Here is a 21,415-nt window from a genome sequence, read left to right as displayed (position 1 = left end):
ATATTTGACACTTTAGCCCTCTGTGTGTATGTTTCCCTATGACTATATATGTGACACTTTAGCCCTCTGTGTGTATGTGTTTCCCTATAACTATATATTTGACACTTTAGCCCTCTGTGTGTATGTTTCCCTATGACTATATATGTGACACTTTAGCCCTCTGTGTGTATGTGTTTCCCTATAACTATATATTTGACACTTTAGCCCTCTGTGTGTATGTTTCCCTATGACTATATATGTGACACTTTAGCCCTCTGTGTGCATGTTTCCCTATGACCATATAAGCGACACTTTAGCCCTCAGTGTGTATATGTTACCCTATGACCATGTGTGACACTTTAGCCCTCTGTGTGCATGTTTCCCTATGACCATATAAGCGACACTTTAGCCCTCAGTGTGTATATGTTACCCTATGACCATGTGTGACACTTTAGCCCTCTGTGTGTATGTTTCCCTATGACCATATATGTGACACTTTAGCCCTCTGTGTGTATGTTTCCCTATGACCATTATGTGACACTTTAGCCCTATTTGTGTGTCACGGTAGCCTGTGTGTTCATGTATGTGTTATTATAGTAATATTTGTATTTTCTTCTTTAGCCCTGTATGTGTTATTATTATGATTGATATATCTGCGCGCTAATAGCTATGTCACGTGAGTAAGTGACATTCCAGTCCTGTGTGACAGCTATAGTGATCAAAGCTGTCATTCTGCGCCGCACGCTCTCGATACCCAGTGACATCATCATTTCACCTCGCGCACCACTAATAGCGACCACCCACTGTTTTACGTCATATCTAAAGGCCGCGGTCGCATGATGATTGACGCAACGGTGTGAAGTGGCGGGAAATCAGTGCTGGTGTTTGAGTGGTGACTGCTCGGTAATGACAGGGAGGCGGGTACACACATAACTAACCACACACGTATAAGTACATACATAAAGTGCTACACACATGTAATAGTGCGTACATTTAGTGCTACACAGTTACAACTAAGTGCACAGAATTAACCCTTTCATGACTTCAGTTGTGTCCTACATTATTTTTTATTTTTTTTTAACTATTACACAAAAGTTCCACAGTACCTCATATAACTGTGTGCAATTTGCTTAATACTGAGCATAGGCCATACGAGACTACACAGGAGAAATGTCATTTGCTGTAATTAAAGGGTTAATGTAGCGATTGTACTTATGGGTAAAGGAGAAAATTGCAGGGAAATTAATATTGGCATTGCAGGGGTTAATAGCAAAACTGATTCCATTCAGTATGTCAAGAAGTGCCCTAACAGCAGATCAGTTTCACTTATACAAGAATGTCTGTTGCAACATTGTGTAGAAATCATCTGGCAATTATAAATCGTGATATAGAAATGTCTGGTAATGTAAAATGGTTGATTCTGCAATAGGGAATAAAATACGCTAAAATAATAAATAACCTGAATACTTCTAGTGCTACAAACACAAGTTCATACATACAGTGCTACTAGGGATACAACCTCGGCCATGTTTTCCTAGACACTTATCAGTTAAACATGCTGCAGGATATGCAGGGAGAAACATACATAGTGCTGTCCAGGGGTGCAATTCATGTATCCCTCTGTATACCCTGCAGCATGTTTAACTCATAAGTGTCCAGGAAAACATAGCCAGGGTGTGTAAGTGCTACACATGAACACATGTATTAGAACAAACATACAGTGCCACACATATGCATAAGAACAAACATACAGTGCCACACATATGCATAAGAACGAACATACAGTGCCACACACGTATGCATAAGAACAAACATACAGTGCCACACACGTATGCATAAGAACAAACATACAGTGCCACACACGTATGCATAAGAACGAACATACAGTGCCACACACGTATGCATAAGAACGAACATACAGTGCCACACACGTATGCATAAGAACGAACATACAGTGCCACACACATATGCATAAGAACGAACATACAGTACAGTGCTACTACACATAGAAAAACATACAGTGCTACACATACACACACAAACAAAAACATACATACAGTGCTACACATATACACAAACAAAAACATACAGTGCTACACATATACACAAACAAAAACATACATACAGTGCTACACATACATACACAAACAAAAACATACAGTGCTACACATACACACAAACAAAAACATACAGTGCTACACATATACACAAACAAAAACATACATACAGTGCTACACATATACACAAACAAAAACATACAGTGCTACACATACACACAAACAAAAACATACAGTGCTACACATATACACAAACAAAAACATACATACAGTGCTACACATACACAAACAAAAACATACATACAGTGCTACACATACACACACAAACAAAAACATACATACAGTGCTACACATATACACAAACAAAAACATACAGTGCTACACATATACACACAAATAAAAACATACATACAGTGCTACACATATACACAAACAAAAACATACATACAGTGCTACACATATACACAAACAAAAACATACATACAGTGCTACACATATACACAAACAAAAACATACATACAGTGCTACACATATACACACAAACAAAAACATACATACAGTGCTACACATATACACACAAACAAAAACATACATACAGTGCTACACATATACACAAACAAAAACATACATACAGTGCTACACATATACACAAACAAAAACATACATACAGTGCTACACATACACACACAAACAAAAACATACATACAGTGCTACACATACACACACAAACAAAAACATACATACAGTGCTACACATATACACACAAATAAAAACATACATACAGTGCTACACATACACACAAACAAAAACATACATACAGTGCTACACATACACACACAAACAAAAACACACATACAGTGCTACACATACATACAAACAAAAACATACATACAGTGCTACACTTATATACACACAAACATACATATAGTGCTACACTTATATACACACAAACATACATACAGTGCTACACTTATATACACACAAACATACATACAGTGCTACACTTATATACACACAAACATACATACAGTGCTACACATACACACAAACAAAAACATACATACAGTGCTACACATACACACAAACAAAAACATACATACAGTGCTACACATATACACACAAATAAAAACATACATACAGTGCTACACATATACACACAAACAAAAACATACATACAGTGCTACACATACACACAAATAAAAACATACATACAGTGCTACACATACACACACAAACAAAAACATACATACAGTGCTACACATATACACACAAACAAAAACATACATACAGTGCTACACATACACACAAATAAAAACATACATACAGTGCTACACATACACACAAATAAAAACATACATACAGTGCTACACATACACACAAATAAAAACATACATACAGTGCTACACATATACACAAACAAAAACATACATACAGTGCTACACATACACACACAAACAAAAACATACATACAGTGCTACACATACACACAAACAAAAACATACATACAGTGCTACACATATACACAAATAAAAACATACATACAGTGCTACACATACACACAAACAAAAACATACATACAGTGCTACACATACACACAAATAAAAACATACATACAGTGCTACACATACACACAAATAAAAACATACATACAGTGCTACACATACACACAAATAAAAACATACATACAGTGCTACACATATACACAAATAAAAACATACATACAGTGCTACACATATACACAAATAAAAACATACATACAGTGCTACACATATACACAAATAAAAACATACATACAGTGCTACACATACACACAAATAAAAACATACATACAGTGCTACACATATACACAAATAAAAACATACATACAGTGCTACACATACACACAAACAAAAACATACATACAGTGCTACACATACACACAAATAAAAAACATACATACAGTGCTACACATACACACAAACAAAAACATACATACAGTGCTACACATATACACAAATAAAAACATACAGTGCTACAAATATACACACAAACAAAAACATACATACAGTGCTACACATACACACAAATAAAAACATACATACAGTGCTACACATACACACAAACAAAAACATACATACAGTGCTACACATATACACAAATAAAAACATACATACAGTGCTACACATACACACAAATAAAAACATACATACAGTGCTACACATACACACAAACAAAAACATACAGTGCTACAAATATACACACAAACAAAAACATACATACAGTGCTACACATATACACACAAACAAAAACATACATACAGTGCTACACATATACACACAAACAAAAACATACATACAGTGCTACACATATACACACAAACAAAAACATACATACAGTGCTACACATATACACACAAACAAAAACATACATACAGTGCTACACATATACACACAAACAAAAACATACATACAGTGCTACACATATACACACAAACAAAAACATACATACAGTGCTACACATATACACACAAACAAAAACATACATACAGTGCTACACATATACACACAAATAAAAACATACATACAGTGCTACACATATACACAAACAAAAACATACATACAGTGCTACACATATACACACAAATAAAAACATACATACAGTGCTACACATACACAAAAACATACATACAGTGCTACACATATACACAAATAAAAACATACATACAGTGCTACACATACACACAAACAAAAACATACATACAGTGCTACACATATACACACAAATAAAAACATACATACAGTGCTACACATATACACACAAATAAAAACATACATACAGTGCTACACATATACACACAAATAAAAACATACATACAGTGCTACACTTATATACACACATAAAAACATACATACAGTGCTACACATATACACAAATAAAAACATACATACAGTGCTACACATATACACAAATAAAAACATACATACAGTGCTACACATATACACAAATAAAAACATACATACAGTGCTACACATATACACACAAATAAAAACATACATACAGTGCTACACATACACACAAATAAAAACATACATACAGTGCTACACATATACACAAACAAAAACATACATACAGTGCTACACATATACACAAATAAAAACATACATACAGTGCTACACATACACAAATAAAAACATACATACAGTGCTACACATATACACAAATAAAAACATACATACAGTGCTACACATACACACAAACAAAAACATACATACAGTGCTACACATATACACAAACAAAAACATACATACAGTGCTACACATATACACAAATAAAAACATACATACAGTGCTACACATACACACAAACAAAAACATACATACAGTGCTACACATATACACACAAACAAAAACATACATACAGTGCTACACATATACACACAAACAAAAACATACATACATTGCTACACATACACACAAATAAAAACATACATACAGTGCTACACATACACACAAAAACATACATACAGTGCTACACATATACACAAATAAAAACATACATACAGTGCTACACATACACACAAACAAAAACATACAGTGCTACAAATATACACACAAACAAAAACATACATACAGTGCTACACATACATACACAAACAAAAACATACATACAGTGCTACAAATATACACACAAACAAAAACATACATACAGTGCTACACATATACACACAAACAAAAACATACATACAGTGCTACACATACACACAAATAAAAACATACATACAGTGCTACACATATACACAAACAAAAACATACATACAGTGCTACACATATACACACAAATAAAAACATACATACAGTGCTACACATATACACACAAATAAAAACATACATACAGTGCTACACATACACACAAACAAAAACATACATACAGTGCTACACATATACACACAAATAAAAACATACATACAGTGCTACACATATACACACAAATAAAAACATACATACAGTGCTACACATATACACAAACAAAAACATACATAAAGTGCTACACATACACACAAATAAAAACATACATACAGTGCTACACATATACACAAACAAAAACATACATACAGTGCTACACATACACACACAAACAAAAACATACATACAGTGCTGCACATATACACACAAACAAAAACATACATACAGTGCTACACATATACACACAAACAAAAACATACATACAGTGCTACACATACACACAAATAAAAACATACATACAGTGCTACACATATACACAAACAAAAACATACATACAGTGCTACACATACACACAAATAAAAACATACATACAGTGCTACACTTATATACACAAATAAAAACATACATACAGTGCTACACACATACACAAATAAAAACATACATACAGTGCTACACATATACACAAATAAAAACATACATACAGTGCTACACATATACACAAATAAAAACATACATACAGTGCTACACATATACACACAAACAAAAACATACATACAGTGCTACAAATATACACACAAACAAAAACGTACAGTGCTACACATATACACACAAACAAAAACATACAGTGCTACACATACACACAAACAAAAACATACATACAGTGCTACACATATACTCACAAACAAAAACATACATACAGTGCTACACATATACACAAACAAAAACATACATACAGTGCTACACATATACTCACAAACAAAAACATACATACAGTGCTGCACATATACACACAAACAAAAACATACATACAGTGCTACACATATACTCACAAACAAAAACATACATACAGTGCTACACATATACACAAACAAAAACATAATACAGTGCTACACATATACACACAAACAAAAACATACAGTGCTACACATACACACAAACAAAAACATACATACAGTGCTACACATATACACACAAACAAAAACATACATACAGTGCTACACATATACACACAAACAAAAACATACATACAGTGCTACAAATATACACACAAACAAAAACATACATACAGTGCTACAAATATACACACAAACAAAAACATACATACAGTGCTACAAATATAAACAAAAACATACATACAGTGCTACAAATATACACACAAACAAACATACAGTGCTACACATACACACAAACAAAAACATACAGTGCTACACATACACACAAACAAAAACATACAGTGCTGCACATATACACACAAACAAAAACATACATACAGTGCTGCACATATACACACAAACAAAAACATACATACAGTGCTGCACATATACAAACAAACATACATACAGTGCTACAAATATACACACAAACAAAAACATACATACAGTGCTACAAATATACACACAAACAAACATACAGTGTTACACATACACACAAACAAAAACATACAGTGTTACACATACACACAAACAAAAACATACAGTGCTGCACATATACACACAAACAAAAACATACATACAGTGCTGCACATATACACAAACAAAAACATACATACAGTGCTGCACATATACACAAACAAAAACATACATACAGTGCTACACATATACACACAAACAAAAACATACAGTGCTGCACATATACACAAACAAAAACATACAGTGCTACACATATACACACAAACAAAAACATACATACAGTGCTACAAATATACACACAAACAAAAACATACATACAGTGCTACACATATACATACAAACAAAAACATACATACAGTGCTACACATATACATACAAACAAAAACATACATACAGTGCTACACATACACACAAACAAAAACATACAGTGCTGCACATATACACACAAAAACATACATACAGTGCTACACATATACACACAAACAAAAACATACATACAGTGCTACACTGTATTTAATGCTGCCCTAACCGTGCAAGCCTGAGTAAGATTACTCAGTCTTTGTTTTTATCCACAGGTCCATGTGAGGGAACTGGCCTCTTAAACCTAGTGAGCTGCCGTGCTGCCTGGCAGAAGTCTAAAGGTGCGTGCTAACTTTATTTTTTTTTTGGGACACATTGCAGAAAATAAAAGGATGGCACTTAAAAATACGATTGTGGGACAAGAGACATTCGCCTATTGCGAGGAGGATTGATTTATTAATGGCAGCAATAGCAGGCACTGGGGACGAGGAGACTTATGGCTCAGTAGGTGGTGGTTTTGTTGTTACTTCACTCCCAACGGCTTTAGTAATACATTTAGCCGAACGGGAGGTTAAAGTTGTAACGCCCACGATGGGCGGAGTTAGCTGAGGCAGCAATTTCTGTTGCGTGCCTTTTTCCTCCTACATTTCCTGTGTTCCGGAGCGGAGAAATAGCTTTGTCACAGATATAGCAGCGTTGCAGTTACCGGTCTACAATTTAAAGAAAAATAGAGGTTGAGTCCGGTTTATCTAGCAGAATATTCACTCCGTTTGCAGTCAGGCAGGTAAGCACCTCAGCAAAGCTAAGCTGAGGTGTAGAGGTTGTCCGGAGTGTTTTTTGGGATACTTTATTATTTTTATTGCAGAAAAATAAAGCAGTTTCTTTTTAAAATTTAAAGGAACAGTAACATTTTTTTCTAAATAAAATATCCGTTTGTTTATCTATTTATTCTGTTTATTGGTGAATAAATATGGACCAAGAGGCCCTGTTCTTAATGTTTTGATGCTAATGTGGAACCATCAATCCCTTTCTGTTCCTCATGTATTGAGAGAACTTTGCATTACAGGGATAGACTTTTTCCTGAGCCAACATTGTCTAAGGCGGATGCTGTTCAGGAGTCTTCTGACAATGTTCAAGATAATGCCGCAGCTTTCTCCTCAAGCGTCCGAAAATTTATCGTCCATACAGCCAGTGCCCTGCGCTTACTCTACCTGGAGTTACGTTGCAAGACATCACTTCCCTCATGTCCTCAGCGGTATCTGATGCGTTGTCTGCTTTTCCCATGCTGCAGGGAAAGCCAGAGAGGAAATGTAAACAATTAGTGAGTAAGGTTGCTGACACAGTCGTGGCTATTCCGAATGTCTCTTCCTAGAAATCTGACGAGGAAGATACTTCGGTAGCATCTGAGGGTGAAATCTCAGACAGTGCAATTCCTTCTGCTGATACTGAAGTTGTATCTTTCAGGTTTAAGCTCGAACACCTCCGTTTGTTACTTAAGGAGGTTTTGGCTACCCTGGACGACTCCGACACTACTGTCGTAGTCAATCCTAAGAAGTCTAGTAAACTAAACAAGTACTTTTATGTACCTTCCATGGTGGAGGTTTTCCCTGTACCAGATCGAGCTACAGAGATTATTGCTAAGGAATGGGAGAGACCGGGTATCCCCTTTTCTCCATCCTCTATATTTAAGAAAATGTTTCCTATAGCAGACTCTATCAAGGAGTCTTGGCAGACAGCCCCTAAGGTGGAAGGGGCAATTTCCACTTTAGCTAAGAGGCCACTATTCCCATAGAGGATAGTTGTTCCTTTAAAGATCCAATGGATAATAAGTTGGAGGTGTTGCTCAAGAAGATGTATGTACACCAGGGTTTACAATGGCAACCTGCGGTGTGTATTGCTACTGTCACTAGTGCGACGGCATACTGGTTTGATGCATTGTCTGATTCTATTCGGATAGACACTCCCCTAGAAGAAATCCAGGATAGCATCAAGGCCCTTAAGTTGGCCAATTCCTTTATTACGGATGGTTCCATACAGGTTATTAAGCTGGGAGCAATGATTTCCGGGTTTGCAATACTTGCCCGCAGAGCCTTATGGTTAAAATCCTGGTCTGCGGATGTGTCGTCTAAGTCTAAGCTTTTTGGCAATTCCTTACAAGGGTAAGACCTTGTTTCGGCAGGGATTGGCGGAAATTATTTCTGACATTACGGGAGGAAAGGGTCATTTCCTCCCTCAGGATAAGAGGAATAAGCAGAAAGGACGGCAGAGTAATTTTCGTTCCTTTCGAAACTTCAAGGGTAAGCCCTCCTCTCCCAAGCAGGAACAGTCCAAGCCTTCCTGGAGGTCCAACCAGTCTTGGAACAAGGGAAAGCAATCTAAGAAGCCCGCAATTGACTCAAAGTCAGCATGAAGGGACTGCCCCCGATCCGGACCGGATCTTGTGGGGGGCAGACTTTCTTTCTTCGCTCAGGCTTGGGTTCGGGATGTTCAGGATCCCTGGACGGTGGACATCGTGTCCCAGGGATACAAACTAGAATTCAAGACCTTTCCTCCCAGGGGCAGGTTTCTGCTTTCAAGGTTATCTGTAGACCAGATAAAAAGAGAGGTGTTCTTACACTGTGTTCGGGACCTTTCCGACCTGGGAGTGATGGTTCCTGTTCCAATGCAGGAACAGGGTCTGGGGTTTTACTCCAATCTATTCATGGTTCCCAAAAAAGAGGGAACCTTCAGACCAATTTTAGATCTCAAAAGTCTAAACAAATTCCTCAGAGTACCGTCCTTCAAGATGGAAACTATTCGTTCCATTCTTCCCTTGGTTCAAGAAGGTCAATTTATGACAACGGTAGATTTAAAGGACGCGTACCTGCATGTTCCCATCCACAGGGATCATCACAAGTTTCTGAGGTTTGTATTTCTAGACAAACACTTCCAGTTTGTGGCTCTTCCTTTCGGCCTTGCCACAGCTCCCAGAATTTTTTCAAAGGTTCTGGGATCCCTGTTGGTGGTGCTCCAGTTGCGGGGCATTGCAGTGGCGCCTTATCTGGACGACATTCTGGTTCAGGCGCCATCCTTTCAACAAGCAAACTCCCACATGGAGATGTTGTTATCCTTCCTGCGATCTCACGGATAGAAGGTGAATTTGGAAAAGAGTTCCTTAGTTCCAACTACAAAGGTAGTGTTCTTGGGAACCATAATAGATTCTCTATCAATGAAAATATTTCTGACAGAAGTCAGGAAATTAAAGATTTTCGATTCTTGTCTGGCGCTTCAGTCCACTTCTCGGCCATCAGTGGCTCAATGTATGGAAGTGATCGGTCTGATGGTAGCTGCCATGGACATCATTCCGTTTGCCCATTTCCACCACAGACAACTGCAGTTATGCATGCTGAGGCAGTGGAACAGAGATTATGCAAATCTGTCTCCACGATTACATTAGGAGACAAGGGATTCTCTTCTTTGGTGGTTGTCTCAGGATCATCTCTCCCAGGGAACCTGTTTCCGCAGACCCACCTGGGTGATTGTGACAACGGACGCCAACCTACTGGGATGGGGAGCAGTCTGGGGCTCTCTAAAGGCTCAGGGGACATGGACTCGGAAGGAACGTCTGCTGCACAACCTAGACGTGGTGCGTGCATTGAAATTCTATTGATATTCTTTTTACAAGCGACTAAGGATTTTCGTCAGTCTTCTGCTTTGTTTGTGGTTTTCTCTGGGAAACGGAAGGGGCAGAAAGATACGGCTACTTCTCTTTCTTTCTGGCTCAAGAGTATCATTCGCTTGGCCTATGAAACTGCTGGACAGCAGCCTCCTGAGAGAAATACGGCTCATTCTACAAGGGCTGTTTCCTCTTCCTGGGCATTCAAAAATGAAGCTTCTGTGGAACAGATTTGCAAGGCCGCAACTTGGTCCTCTCTTCGCACTTTTTCTAAATTCTATAAATTTGATACTTTTGCCTCGGCTGAGGCTTCTTTTGGGAGAAAGGTTCTTCAAGCAGTGGTGCCTTCCGTTTAGGTTCCCTGTCTTGTTCCTCCTTTATCATCTGTGTCCTCTAGCTTGGGTATTGATTCCCAATAGTAATTAGATAATCCGTGGACTCACCGTGTCATTAGAAAGAAAACAAAATTTATGCTTACCTGATAAATTTATTTCTTTCTTGACACCGTGAGTCCACGGCCCGCCCTGTTTTCTTAAAGACAGTTTTTTTTTATATGTTATAAACTTCGGACACCTCTGCACCTTGTTGCTTCCTTTATCTCCTTTTACTTCGGTCGAATGACTGGGGTTGGAGGGAAGGGAGGTGATATTTAACAGCTTTGCTGTGGTGCTCTTTGCCGCCTCCTGCTGGGCAGGAGTGATATTCCCAATAGTAATTAGATGATCCGTGGACTCACCGTGTCAAGAAATAAATACATTTATCAGGTAAGCATAAATTTCGTTTTTAAATGTGAGTGCTTCTGTGTATGATTAGATATTTTTAAAACCTACATTTGTTATTGTTTCACCTTTCTCCTCCCAAGGGATTGCTATCCTACGACTTGTGCATTTGTGCTGACTTAAATGGAACAGAATGCACGTGTTAGAGCCGTACACATTATTACTGTATTATTCCGTTAGCCATCTTCTGTCACGCCCCTGCCCCCCATGAAGGCTGTCACATCACTATTTTGCCTGCTGCCCTACATACTTCTCTTTCCATTTCCCACACCAGAATCAATTATATAGATATATATAGCTGCCGTTACTTGCAGAATTAGTAGAAGGTAAACTGCTAGTGTTAATGACCTTTTACTCCATTGTTAGGGGGAGGAAAAACTGTCAGTAGGCACTTTTAGACAGGCACCATTATATATTATTATTAATAAAATATTCATGTTCATTGGCCAAAGCTTTTGGATGACTGAGAATGTCGGGCTTCCTTCTATGAGGAAAGCAGTGAAAACATGTTAAATGGCTCATCTGTGTCTGGTACTGTGTACTAGGCATGGGAGAATATTTGGTTTCTGCATTTGTTTTAGGGCTGCAACTAACGATTATTTTCATAATCAATTAATTGGCAGATTATTTTTTCGATTAATCGACTAATCTGATAAAAAAAGAATATAATTGTTTTCTATATTTTAAATAAAATCCACATACTTAGTGTTACTAATATAAACTTCAGACTAAAACTTACAATTAAACAACTGTTTGTCCAATTTTTAAGCAGCATAGAACAGTTTTATAATTAAACAAAACCAAAAACTGTTTGAAAAGAGGTAGAACTAGAAAGAGTTAGACTATCACTGTTAATAACATTATTCACTCTTTCAGAAACTTTGCATTGAAATGCAAAAATCTTTACATGTCCACATGCTTCTGGCTAAGGCTGGTTCTCTGTTTGCAGCTATATTTCCTGCAGCAGAGAAAAGGCACTCAGATGGTGTTGAGATGCCTGAGAAGCATAAGTAGGGTTTTGCTAATTTCACCAAAGTGGGATATTTATCTTCGTTAGCTCTTCACCAATGCAAAGGTTTTTTTTTTTTACCTTGGCAAGGGACCTCAAGAAAGCAACCCTTGACTTTATTCTAACAAAAATGATCTTGAATATCTATATGCAATGGTACATAACCAGCTATAATGTTAGGGGAAAATATCTAGTCCGCTCTAAAAATAACAGATATATACTTATAAAGGTTGAATCTGGTACATATTATCACAATTTATGAAAAATATAAAACAACAATAAAAACAATTCAAAAGTGCTAAGGACTATATATAAATAACAGGACAAAGCCTTACACATTTATTTATACAGTACATATAATCAGCAATAGCAAGCAATACGCTAATAATTGTGGAAACAGATAATAGTGCACATCAATTTAAATAACTCCCATCAATCTAGGGCTAGGTGTAAATAACAAGCTCAGCACTATATCATGCAAAGCATAGCTCCAAATCACCAGATTTAATATAAACAATCCCAATGATGACTATTATATCTGGGTTGCACATAAGCCAGGGGTAGTTGTAAACGTATACTGTCCTGAAAAAGTGAAAAGTAGTCGTCCTTTAGGCTAAGGACATAACCATAAAAACACAATGCAGGAGTTCATTGGAGTGAAGCAGTTGGTGTTGTGCACAGACCAACTAATTGCAAACCAACTAATCGATTATGAGATTCGTTGACAACTATTTTCATAATCGATTATGACGATTAGTTGTTGCAGCTCTAATTTGTTTGCAAAACAAATTCCGAATATGGCCACAGAGCTGGAGATATCAGTGTAAAAGTGCAATACACGAAGATCACAGAATTCCGAATCATCTTACAGTTTGCACTTCACTCCAGATGTCCCTCCTGAGCACTACACCTTTACTGACTCAGGACTGGCTGCGGGCACACTCCTCTGCATCTGACCCTTTGCGCTGCACTGCAGATGTCCCTCCTGAGCACTACACCTGTACTGACTCAGGACTGGCTGCTGGCACACTCCCCTGCATCTGACCCTTTGCACTGCACTCCAGATGTCCCTCCTGAGCACTACACCTGTACTGACTCAGGACTGGCTGCGGGCACACTTCCCTGCATCTGACCCTTTGCACTGCACTCCAGATGTCCCACCTAAGTACTACACCTTTACTGACTCAGGACTGGCTGCGGGCACACTCTCCTGCATCTGACCCTTTACTCTGCACTCCAGATGTCCCTCCTAAGTACTACACCTGTACTGACTCATGACTGGCTGCGGGCACACTCCCCTGCATCTGACCCTTTACTCTGCACTCCAGATGTCCCTCCCGAGTACTACACCTGTACTGACTCAGGACTGGCTGCGGGCACACTCCTCTGCATCTGACCCTTTACTCTGCACTGCAGATGTCCCTCCTGAGTACTACACCTTTACTGACTCAGGACTGGCTGCGGGCACACTCCCCTGCATCTGACCCTTTACTCTGCACTCCAGATGTCCCTCCTGAGTACTACACCTGTACTGACTCAGGACTGGCTGCGGGCACACTCCCCTGCATCTGACCCTTTACTCTGCACTCCAGATGTCCCTCCTGAGTACTACACCTTTACTGACTCAGGACTGGCTGCGGGCACACTCCCCTGCATCTGACCCTTTACTCTGCACTCCAGATGTCCCTCCTGAGTACTACACCTTTACTGACTCAGGACTGGCTGCGGGCACACTCCCCTGCATCTGACCCTTTACTCTGCACTCCAGATGTCCCTCCTGAGCACTACACCTGTACTGACTCAGGACTGGCTGCGGGCACACTCCTCTGCATCTGACCCTTTTGCGCTGCACTGCAGATGTCCCTCCTGAGCACTACACCTGTACTGACTCAGGACTGGCTGCGGGCACACTCCTCTGCATCTGACCCTTTTGCGCTGCACTGCAGATGTCCCTCCTGAGTACTACACCTTTACTGACTCAGGACTGGCTGCGGGCACACTCCCCTGCATCTGACCCTTTACTCTGCACTCCAGATGTCCCTCCTGAGTACTACACCTTTACTGACTCAGGACTGGCTGCGGGCACACTCCCCTGCATCTGACCCTTTACTCTGCACTCCAGATGTCCCTCCTGAGCACTACACCTGTACTGACTCAGGACTGGCTGCGGGCACACTCCTCTGCATCTGACCCTTTGCGCTGCACTCCAGATGTCCCTCCTAAGTACTACACCTTTACTGACTGAGGACTGGCTGCGGGCACACTCCCCTGCATCTGACCCTTTGCGCTGCACTGGACATGTCCCTCCTGAGCACTTCACCTGTAACTTGACTCAGGACTGGCTGCGGGCACACTCCTCTGCATCTGACCCTTTGCGCTGCACTGCAGATGTCCCTCCTAAGCACTTCACCTGTAACTGGACTGGACTGTTACCACACTCTGCTGCCTCTGGCCTGCAGATGCACACTCCTTAAACATTTGTATTTGACTGGCACTGTGCTAGCAACAAGTGAATTCACAGTCAATCAAGAGTATCTATTCTGGAAAGAATTGAAGGTGCCTCAGGCAGCCTTGCTGAGGTGCCTTCCCTTCATGCTAAACCGCACATCTCAGAACAGGAAGATCTAGTTTTAAAGTGTATATTGTAAGAATAGTGAACACCTTCAAATTGTTTTGTTTATTGGACCTTTGGGATATATGAATTTTACAAACCGACTCTTTGTTTTAGTTTTAAGCAGTAAATATTTTTTTCTAAGCTCGTTTTTGACACAAGGCTTGATCAATCCTTGCAAATTCTAAAATGTGTAAAATGCCTATGGCTTTGTCACCATTGACTATTTATCAGCTTTGTGAGCATATGCAGACAAATCAATGTACATTTTTTTTTTTTTAATAATGTCTAAAAAAAGAGTATTGGCATTCTGATAGAAAACCCAAAGTCTGAGGTTGGCATGTGAGATTGACCAACCTAAATCCCAGACTGTACCTCGAACAGTGGGACATAATATGGAACAGCAACTGATAGGTCTCAAAGGCTGAGGTTGGCATGTGAGATTGACCAACCTAAATCCTAGAAAGTACCGCAAACAGCGGGACATAATATGGAACAGCAACTGATAGGTCTCAAAGGCTGAGGTTGGCATGTGAAATTGACCAACCTAAATCCTAGAAAGTACTGCAAACAGTGGGACATAATATTAAACAGTAACTGATAGGTCCCTAAGGCTGAGGTTGGCATGTGAGATTGACCAACCTAAATCCTAGAAAGTACTGCAAACAGCGGGACATAATATGGAACAGCAACTGATAGGTCTCAAAGGCTGAGGTTGGCATGTGAAATTGACCAACCTAAATCCTAGAAAGTACTGCAAACAGTGGGACATAATATTAAACAGTAACTGATAGGTCCCTAAGGCTGAGGTTGGAGTGTGAGATTAACCTACTTAAAGCAGAGCTGTAGTCTTGGTAGCCAAAGTCCAGATCAAGCAAGCCACAGAGATAAACAAAAGGTAAAACTCAGGAAATCAAACAAACTGGAACTCATCCTTTAAATTACAAATGGGTCAGCCAAGGGGCCAGTGTGTCCTATGTAGCAAAAAGTGACCCAAAAGAGTGGCATCAAAAAAGGTGCCTTGAAAGGAAACCATGATGCAAAACACAAAAATGCCGATCACAAGTGTTGACTAACCTGGCACTCAAGTCATAAATAAAGATGCACAGAAACAGTGTTTAAAATGTATAGTAAAGTATTTACTGCAACTTTTATTTTCTTCCCATGGATGTGATAAGTGCATCAACGTAGTCTCACTATAGCTCTGACCGTGTGCTACAGTGACAAAAACACCTAGGTTGTATGCATATTTAAGCTTATTACTCAACCAGTGCTAACTTAAAGGGACATGAAACCCAAGCTTTTTCTTTATTGATTCAGATAGAGCATGAGATTTTAAACAACTTTCCAGTTTATTTCTGTTCTCTAATTTGCTTCATTTTCTTGGTATTATTTGTTAAAAAGCTAAATCTACAGACCTAGGTAGGCTCAGGAGCACCAATACACTACTGGAACTAGCTGCTGATTGGTGGCTGCACATATATGCCTCGTCATTGGCTCACCTAATGTGTTCAGCTAGTTTCCAGTAGTGCATGGCTGCTCCTGAGCCTACCTAGATATGCTTTTCAACCAAGAATTCAAAGAGAGCAAAGCAAGTTAGATAATAGAAGTAAATTGGATAGTTGTTTAAAATTGTGTGTTCTATCTGAATCATGAAGGAAAATTGGGTTTCTTTAATATTTAAACTAAAACAAGCTGAGCATCCCTGATATATAGATAGTTTTACTTTTGTGTACGGTTTTATTTTACCCTATAGCTCTCTATGACCTGGTTTCTCATTCTGTTGTGTGATTGCAGCTTGGAGGATGAAGATTGTTAGCTGGAATATTAATGGCATAAGAGCAACTCGTGCTGGGCTCAAAGAGGTCCTGGACTCGCTGGATGCCGATATTATCTGTTTGCAGGAGACAAAGGTGACCAGTGAGTATATTGTGATTGGATATCACTTACTATATGCAGTGTTTGCTGATATATGTTCAGCAGACCAGTAGTTAAAGGGACACTGCCACCTGTGCTGCTGCTGCATGGTAGCCCGATAATTCCTCAAGCTAACGTGTTTCTTTTCTGTTGTCTTCAGGGGACCTGCTGGATGAACCCACTGCCATAGTGGAAGGCTACAACTCCTACTTCAGCTTCTGCCGTGTGAGAAGCGGCTACTCAGGTAGGCACATTATCACCAAACAGCAGAGCTGACGTGTAAGATGTAATAGGTCCAGGCTTGGGGGGGGGGGGGGCTGTTCAGCAGGTTTGTGTACAGGGATGATTGTTGTTGTAGTTATTAAATCTCAGTTGCAGATATGGGCATTGGTTTTATCTATCACATGCTATAAACATTGTTAGCTAGATTATGAGTGGAGCACAAACGATTGCGCAAGGGTTTTTCGCAATCATTTGCGCGCAGGTTAAATTGTGTTCATATTACAAGTTGAGCGCAATCGCGATTTACGCTAGAATCATTACTGTGTCCTCAGAGCTCTGGTTAACTGTTTCACAAAATAAAAAGTTGCACAAAACACATCAAAAAGACATGACAGAGTAGTAACACTCATAATACTGTCTTATAAAAAATATTCTCTAAAAATATTGCATACAAAAGTGTTTCTAAATAGATAATCCTATATATATCTTTATATAATCATATAAATAAAGGTATAAATATACATTGTACCAAAATACCATCAGATATATGTAGAAATATGTATTTATGAATAAGGGAGCGCAAACATTTTACTTTCAACTCATAATACGAGCGCAACCAGACACTCCCAAAAAGATTTCTAGCACAATTAGCGCTCTAGCGGAAGCTCTAAATGGCACTCTAATCGTAATCTATCCCTGTATGAGCACTTGCTATGCTCTTTATCAAGAGCAGTCACCTTTAAAGGGACATTAAACACTAAATACATTTTACAAGTACAGTATTGACGTTATTTCCCTTGTCCCTCTAGTCATGGGTGCTGCCATGTTAAAATTTAGCTTTATAGTACCTATAATTAGAGAGAAGTGCATAAATTATATTTAGTGTTTAATGTCCTCACTTGGTATCCTTTGTTGAAAACCATACCTAGGTATGCTCAGGAGCAGCAATGCACTACTGGGACCTAGCTGCTGATTAGTGGCTGAACTGATCTGTTAAGCTAGTTACTAGTAGCGCATTGCTGCTCCTTCAACAAAGAATACCAAGCTCCCTTTCAAGTCCCGAGACTAACATCCTGATTGGCTCTTTACAGTAGGGTGTAGATTTTTTTTAACGAATAATGTTTTTCCTAAAAGAGCATTGGTGCAGACCAAAAAATAAATAAAACAAATACTGAAATCTTTTTACGTTTGCTGTCTCCAGTTACAAAGGAGTTATTATCTAAACAAGGACACAGATAAGGAAAACAATGACATGTAGCAATTCGAGACTTGTAATAAAACACCATAGGTAAACAGGTGTGCTGTCAGATTAGCAAACAAATCAGATCAGCAAACGGAAGTGACGTTCCGTCAGCCTTCTGGCTGCAAATACTCACTGCGCATGCGCTCCAGCACGTCATCGCATAAATTAATAAACTGACCATAAAGAATTAGATACTGATATTTTTAAACCAGCTTTATTGAGAAAGAAAAATACAAAATCCATTATATATTTCAAAGTACTGTTTAGTATTTTTCTTTCTCAATAAAGCTGATTTAAAAATATCAGCATCTAATTCTTTAAGGTTCAGTTTATTAATTTATCAAAAAATATTTTAATTTGACTTGTTATAACTGTATATTATAGCGATATAAATAAAGGTACCGTAGTTCTTTGAAATTAAACAATATTACCCATACAGCCTCCCAGTTGGTGTTATGTTATTAGAGTGCCTGCATGCACTTAATCTGATGAGTAGATTGTAATTTCTGGCATGCTGGGATTGGAATGTTGGAGCGTGGTAAGTATTTGCGGTCAGACAGCTGACGGAACATCACTTCCGTTTGCTGATCTGATATATTTGCTAGTCTGACATTACACAGGCATACAACTGCAATAAGAAAGTATTCTAATGCATTGTAGTTAAAGTGTAAATGGTATAGGATTAAAGGGGTATTGTCTAGAAAATGAGAAAATGAAGATCCAAATGACGCAGAAAATGTTTCAGGTATTTATATAATGAAATATCAAAGCTGATTAACAAATTGTGATGTGTGTTTGGTGATGGCTTCTAATATACCACTTCTAATCGAACGTGTGCTGGTAAAGGTGGGTTTCAAACTAATTAATAATAGAATAAAATGTGCACAAATAATACAAACCAATACTTCAAAGAATTTTCAAAGTGTATGTGTCCTTTTAATGAAAAAACTAACTCTCAATGATATAAATAGTTCATTTGATGTTGTCCTCAAAAGCCAAAAAAAGAAAAGCATCATAGTGTGATACTGTTATAACATTCAGATCCCAGGTGGACACAAATAGAGCCACGGTACTCACATTTATTAGAACTTCAACAGTTCTAGATTATAAGCTTTATCATACAGACCTAAGGCAAACCGGATACAAAATGGTCATGGATGCTGGATGCAGTTTCTTAATTTATTAAAAACATATGTAACTGCTCACACAGATTACTAAGGTTTTCAGGTACAAGCATGCAGTAATACTTAGCGTGTGATAGTCCGTTATTACAGACTGAACAATGCTCCACACTGTATTCTGTGTTCCTGCTGAAAAAAAAAAACACCTTTCCTCTTGACCAGTGGAACAGTACTTGATAACTCTAACGTGCGTTTCACTAACTACCGTAAGCTTTTTCAAGGAGCTTGAAATATCACTGATCTGTGCACCACCTGGGTAAAGGGATATGAAACCTTGAAATTTTCTTACACTTAGCATATTAGTTTTTACCTTTTGCAAAACCTCAGTTTTTATCCTTAACTATGTCCTATGGTAAATTGCTATCCGAATAACACCTTGGTCGCGAGAGCGCCACTACGGCTTATGGGCATTTGTTTACGTCAGCCTCGCAAGTGCAACTATGTATCGCTGACATAATAGCCCATGTAAGCCTTGCATGCACAACTGTATAAAGTCAAGGTATTTCCCTACATTATCCTTGCATGTGCAACAGTATAACGCTTGTCAAATAACTTGTGCTTCTTTTCATAAGGCAAGGAGAGTCCACGACTTCATTCCTTACTGTTGGGAAATACAACATCTGGCCACCAGGAGGAGACAAATACACCCCAGTCAAAAGCTTAAATATCCCTCCCACTACCCCTATCCCCCCCAGTCATTCTTTGCCTTTCGTTACTAGAGGAGGGTGGCAGAAGATTTGGATAGTCCTTTAAATGGGTATATTCCCTTCAAGAAAGGACTGGAGTTTTAAGTAATCATATAAACCTCTCATTAAGTATTGATGAACGTTAGGAAGGGAAAGTTTTTTTCTGCGACGCGATCCAGACTGTATCTAACAGCTCCTGGGCAATCAGTGTTAACGAGTTACACTGCTTGTCTTTTTACACTCAAGTCCCTGTCAGAACACCACGGCAAGGCTGTCAGACTTGAGAGCCTTTATCTGTTCCACAGCATAGATCCTGGAGGGTAAGTCCGCTTTATTTTACTATTTAGCAGGGACTCCTAGTGCGACTCCTCATAACCTCAATAGGATCACGGGTTAATATCTCCTTTGATTTGGAGATTAATTTGG

General features: G+C 38.7%; 1 protein-coding gene across 1 annotated transcript in view; it reads left to right on the top strand.

Annotated features, from left to right (window-relative positions):
• The first annotated feature begins 791 nt into the window (after window positions 1–791).
• APEX2 (apurinic/apyrimidinic endodeoxyribonuclease 2) overlaps window positions 792–21,415 on the top strand; it is a 56,929-nt gene continuing 36,305 nt past the window's right edge. The window contains exons 1-3 of the mRNA XM_053696029.1: window positions 792–882; window positions 17,538–17,660; window positions 17,818–17,901. Coding sequence (XP_053552004.1) covers window positions 17,546–17,660; window positions 17,818–17,901 — 199 coding nt within the window. The 5' untranslated portion in view covers window positions 792–882; window positions 17,538–17,545. The remainder of the gene's footprint in view (window positions 883–17,537; window positions 17,661–17,817; window positions 17,902–21,415) is intronic.

The sequence above is a fragment of the Bombina bombina genome, chromosome 12 (genome assembly GCF_027579735.1).
Source record: "Bombina bombina isolate aBomBom1 chromosome 12, aBomBom1.pri, whole genome shotgun sequence".
NCBI classification, from domain to species: domain Eukaryota; kingdom Metazoa; phylum Chordata; class Amphibia; order Anura; family Bombinatoridae; genus Bombina; species Bombina bombina.
This window is presented reverse-complemented; position numbering and strand designations above follow the sequence as displayed.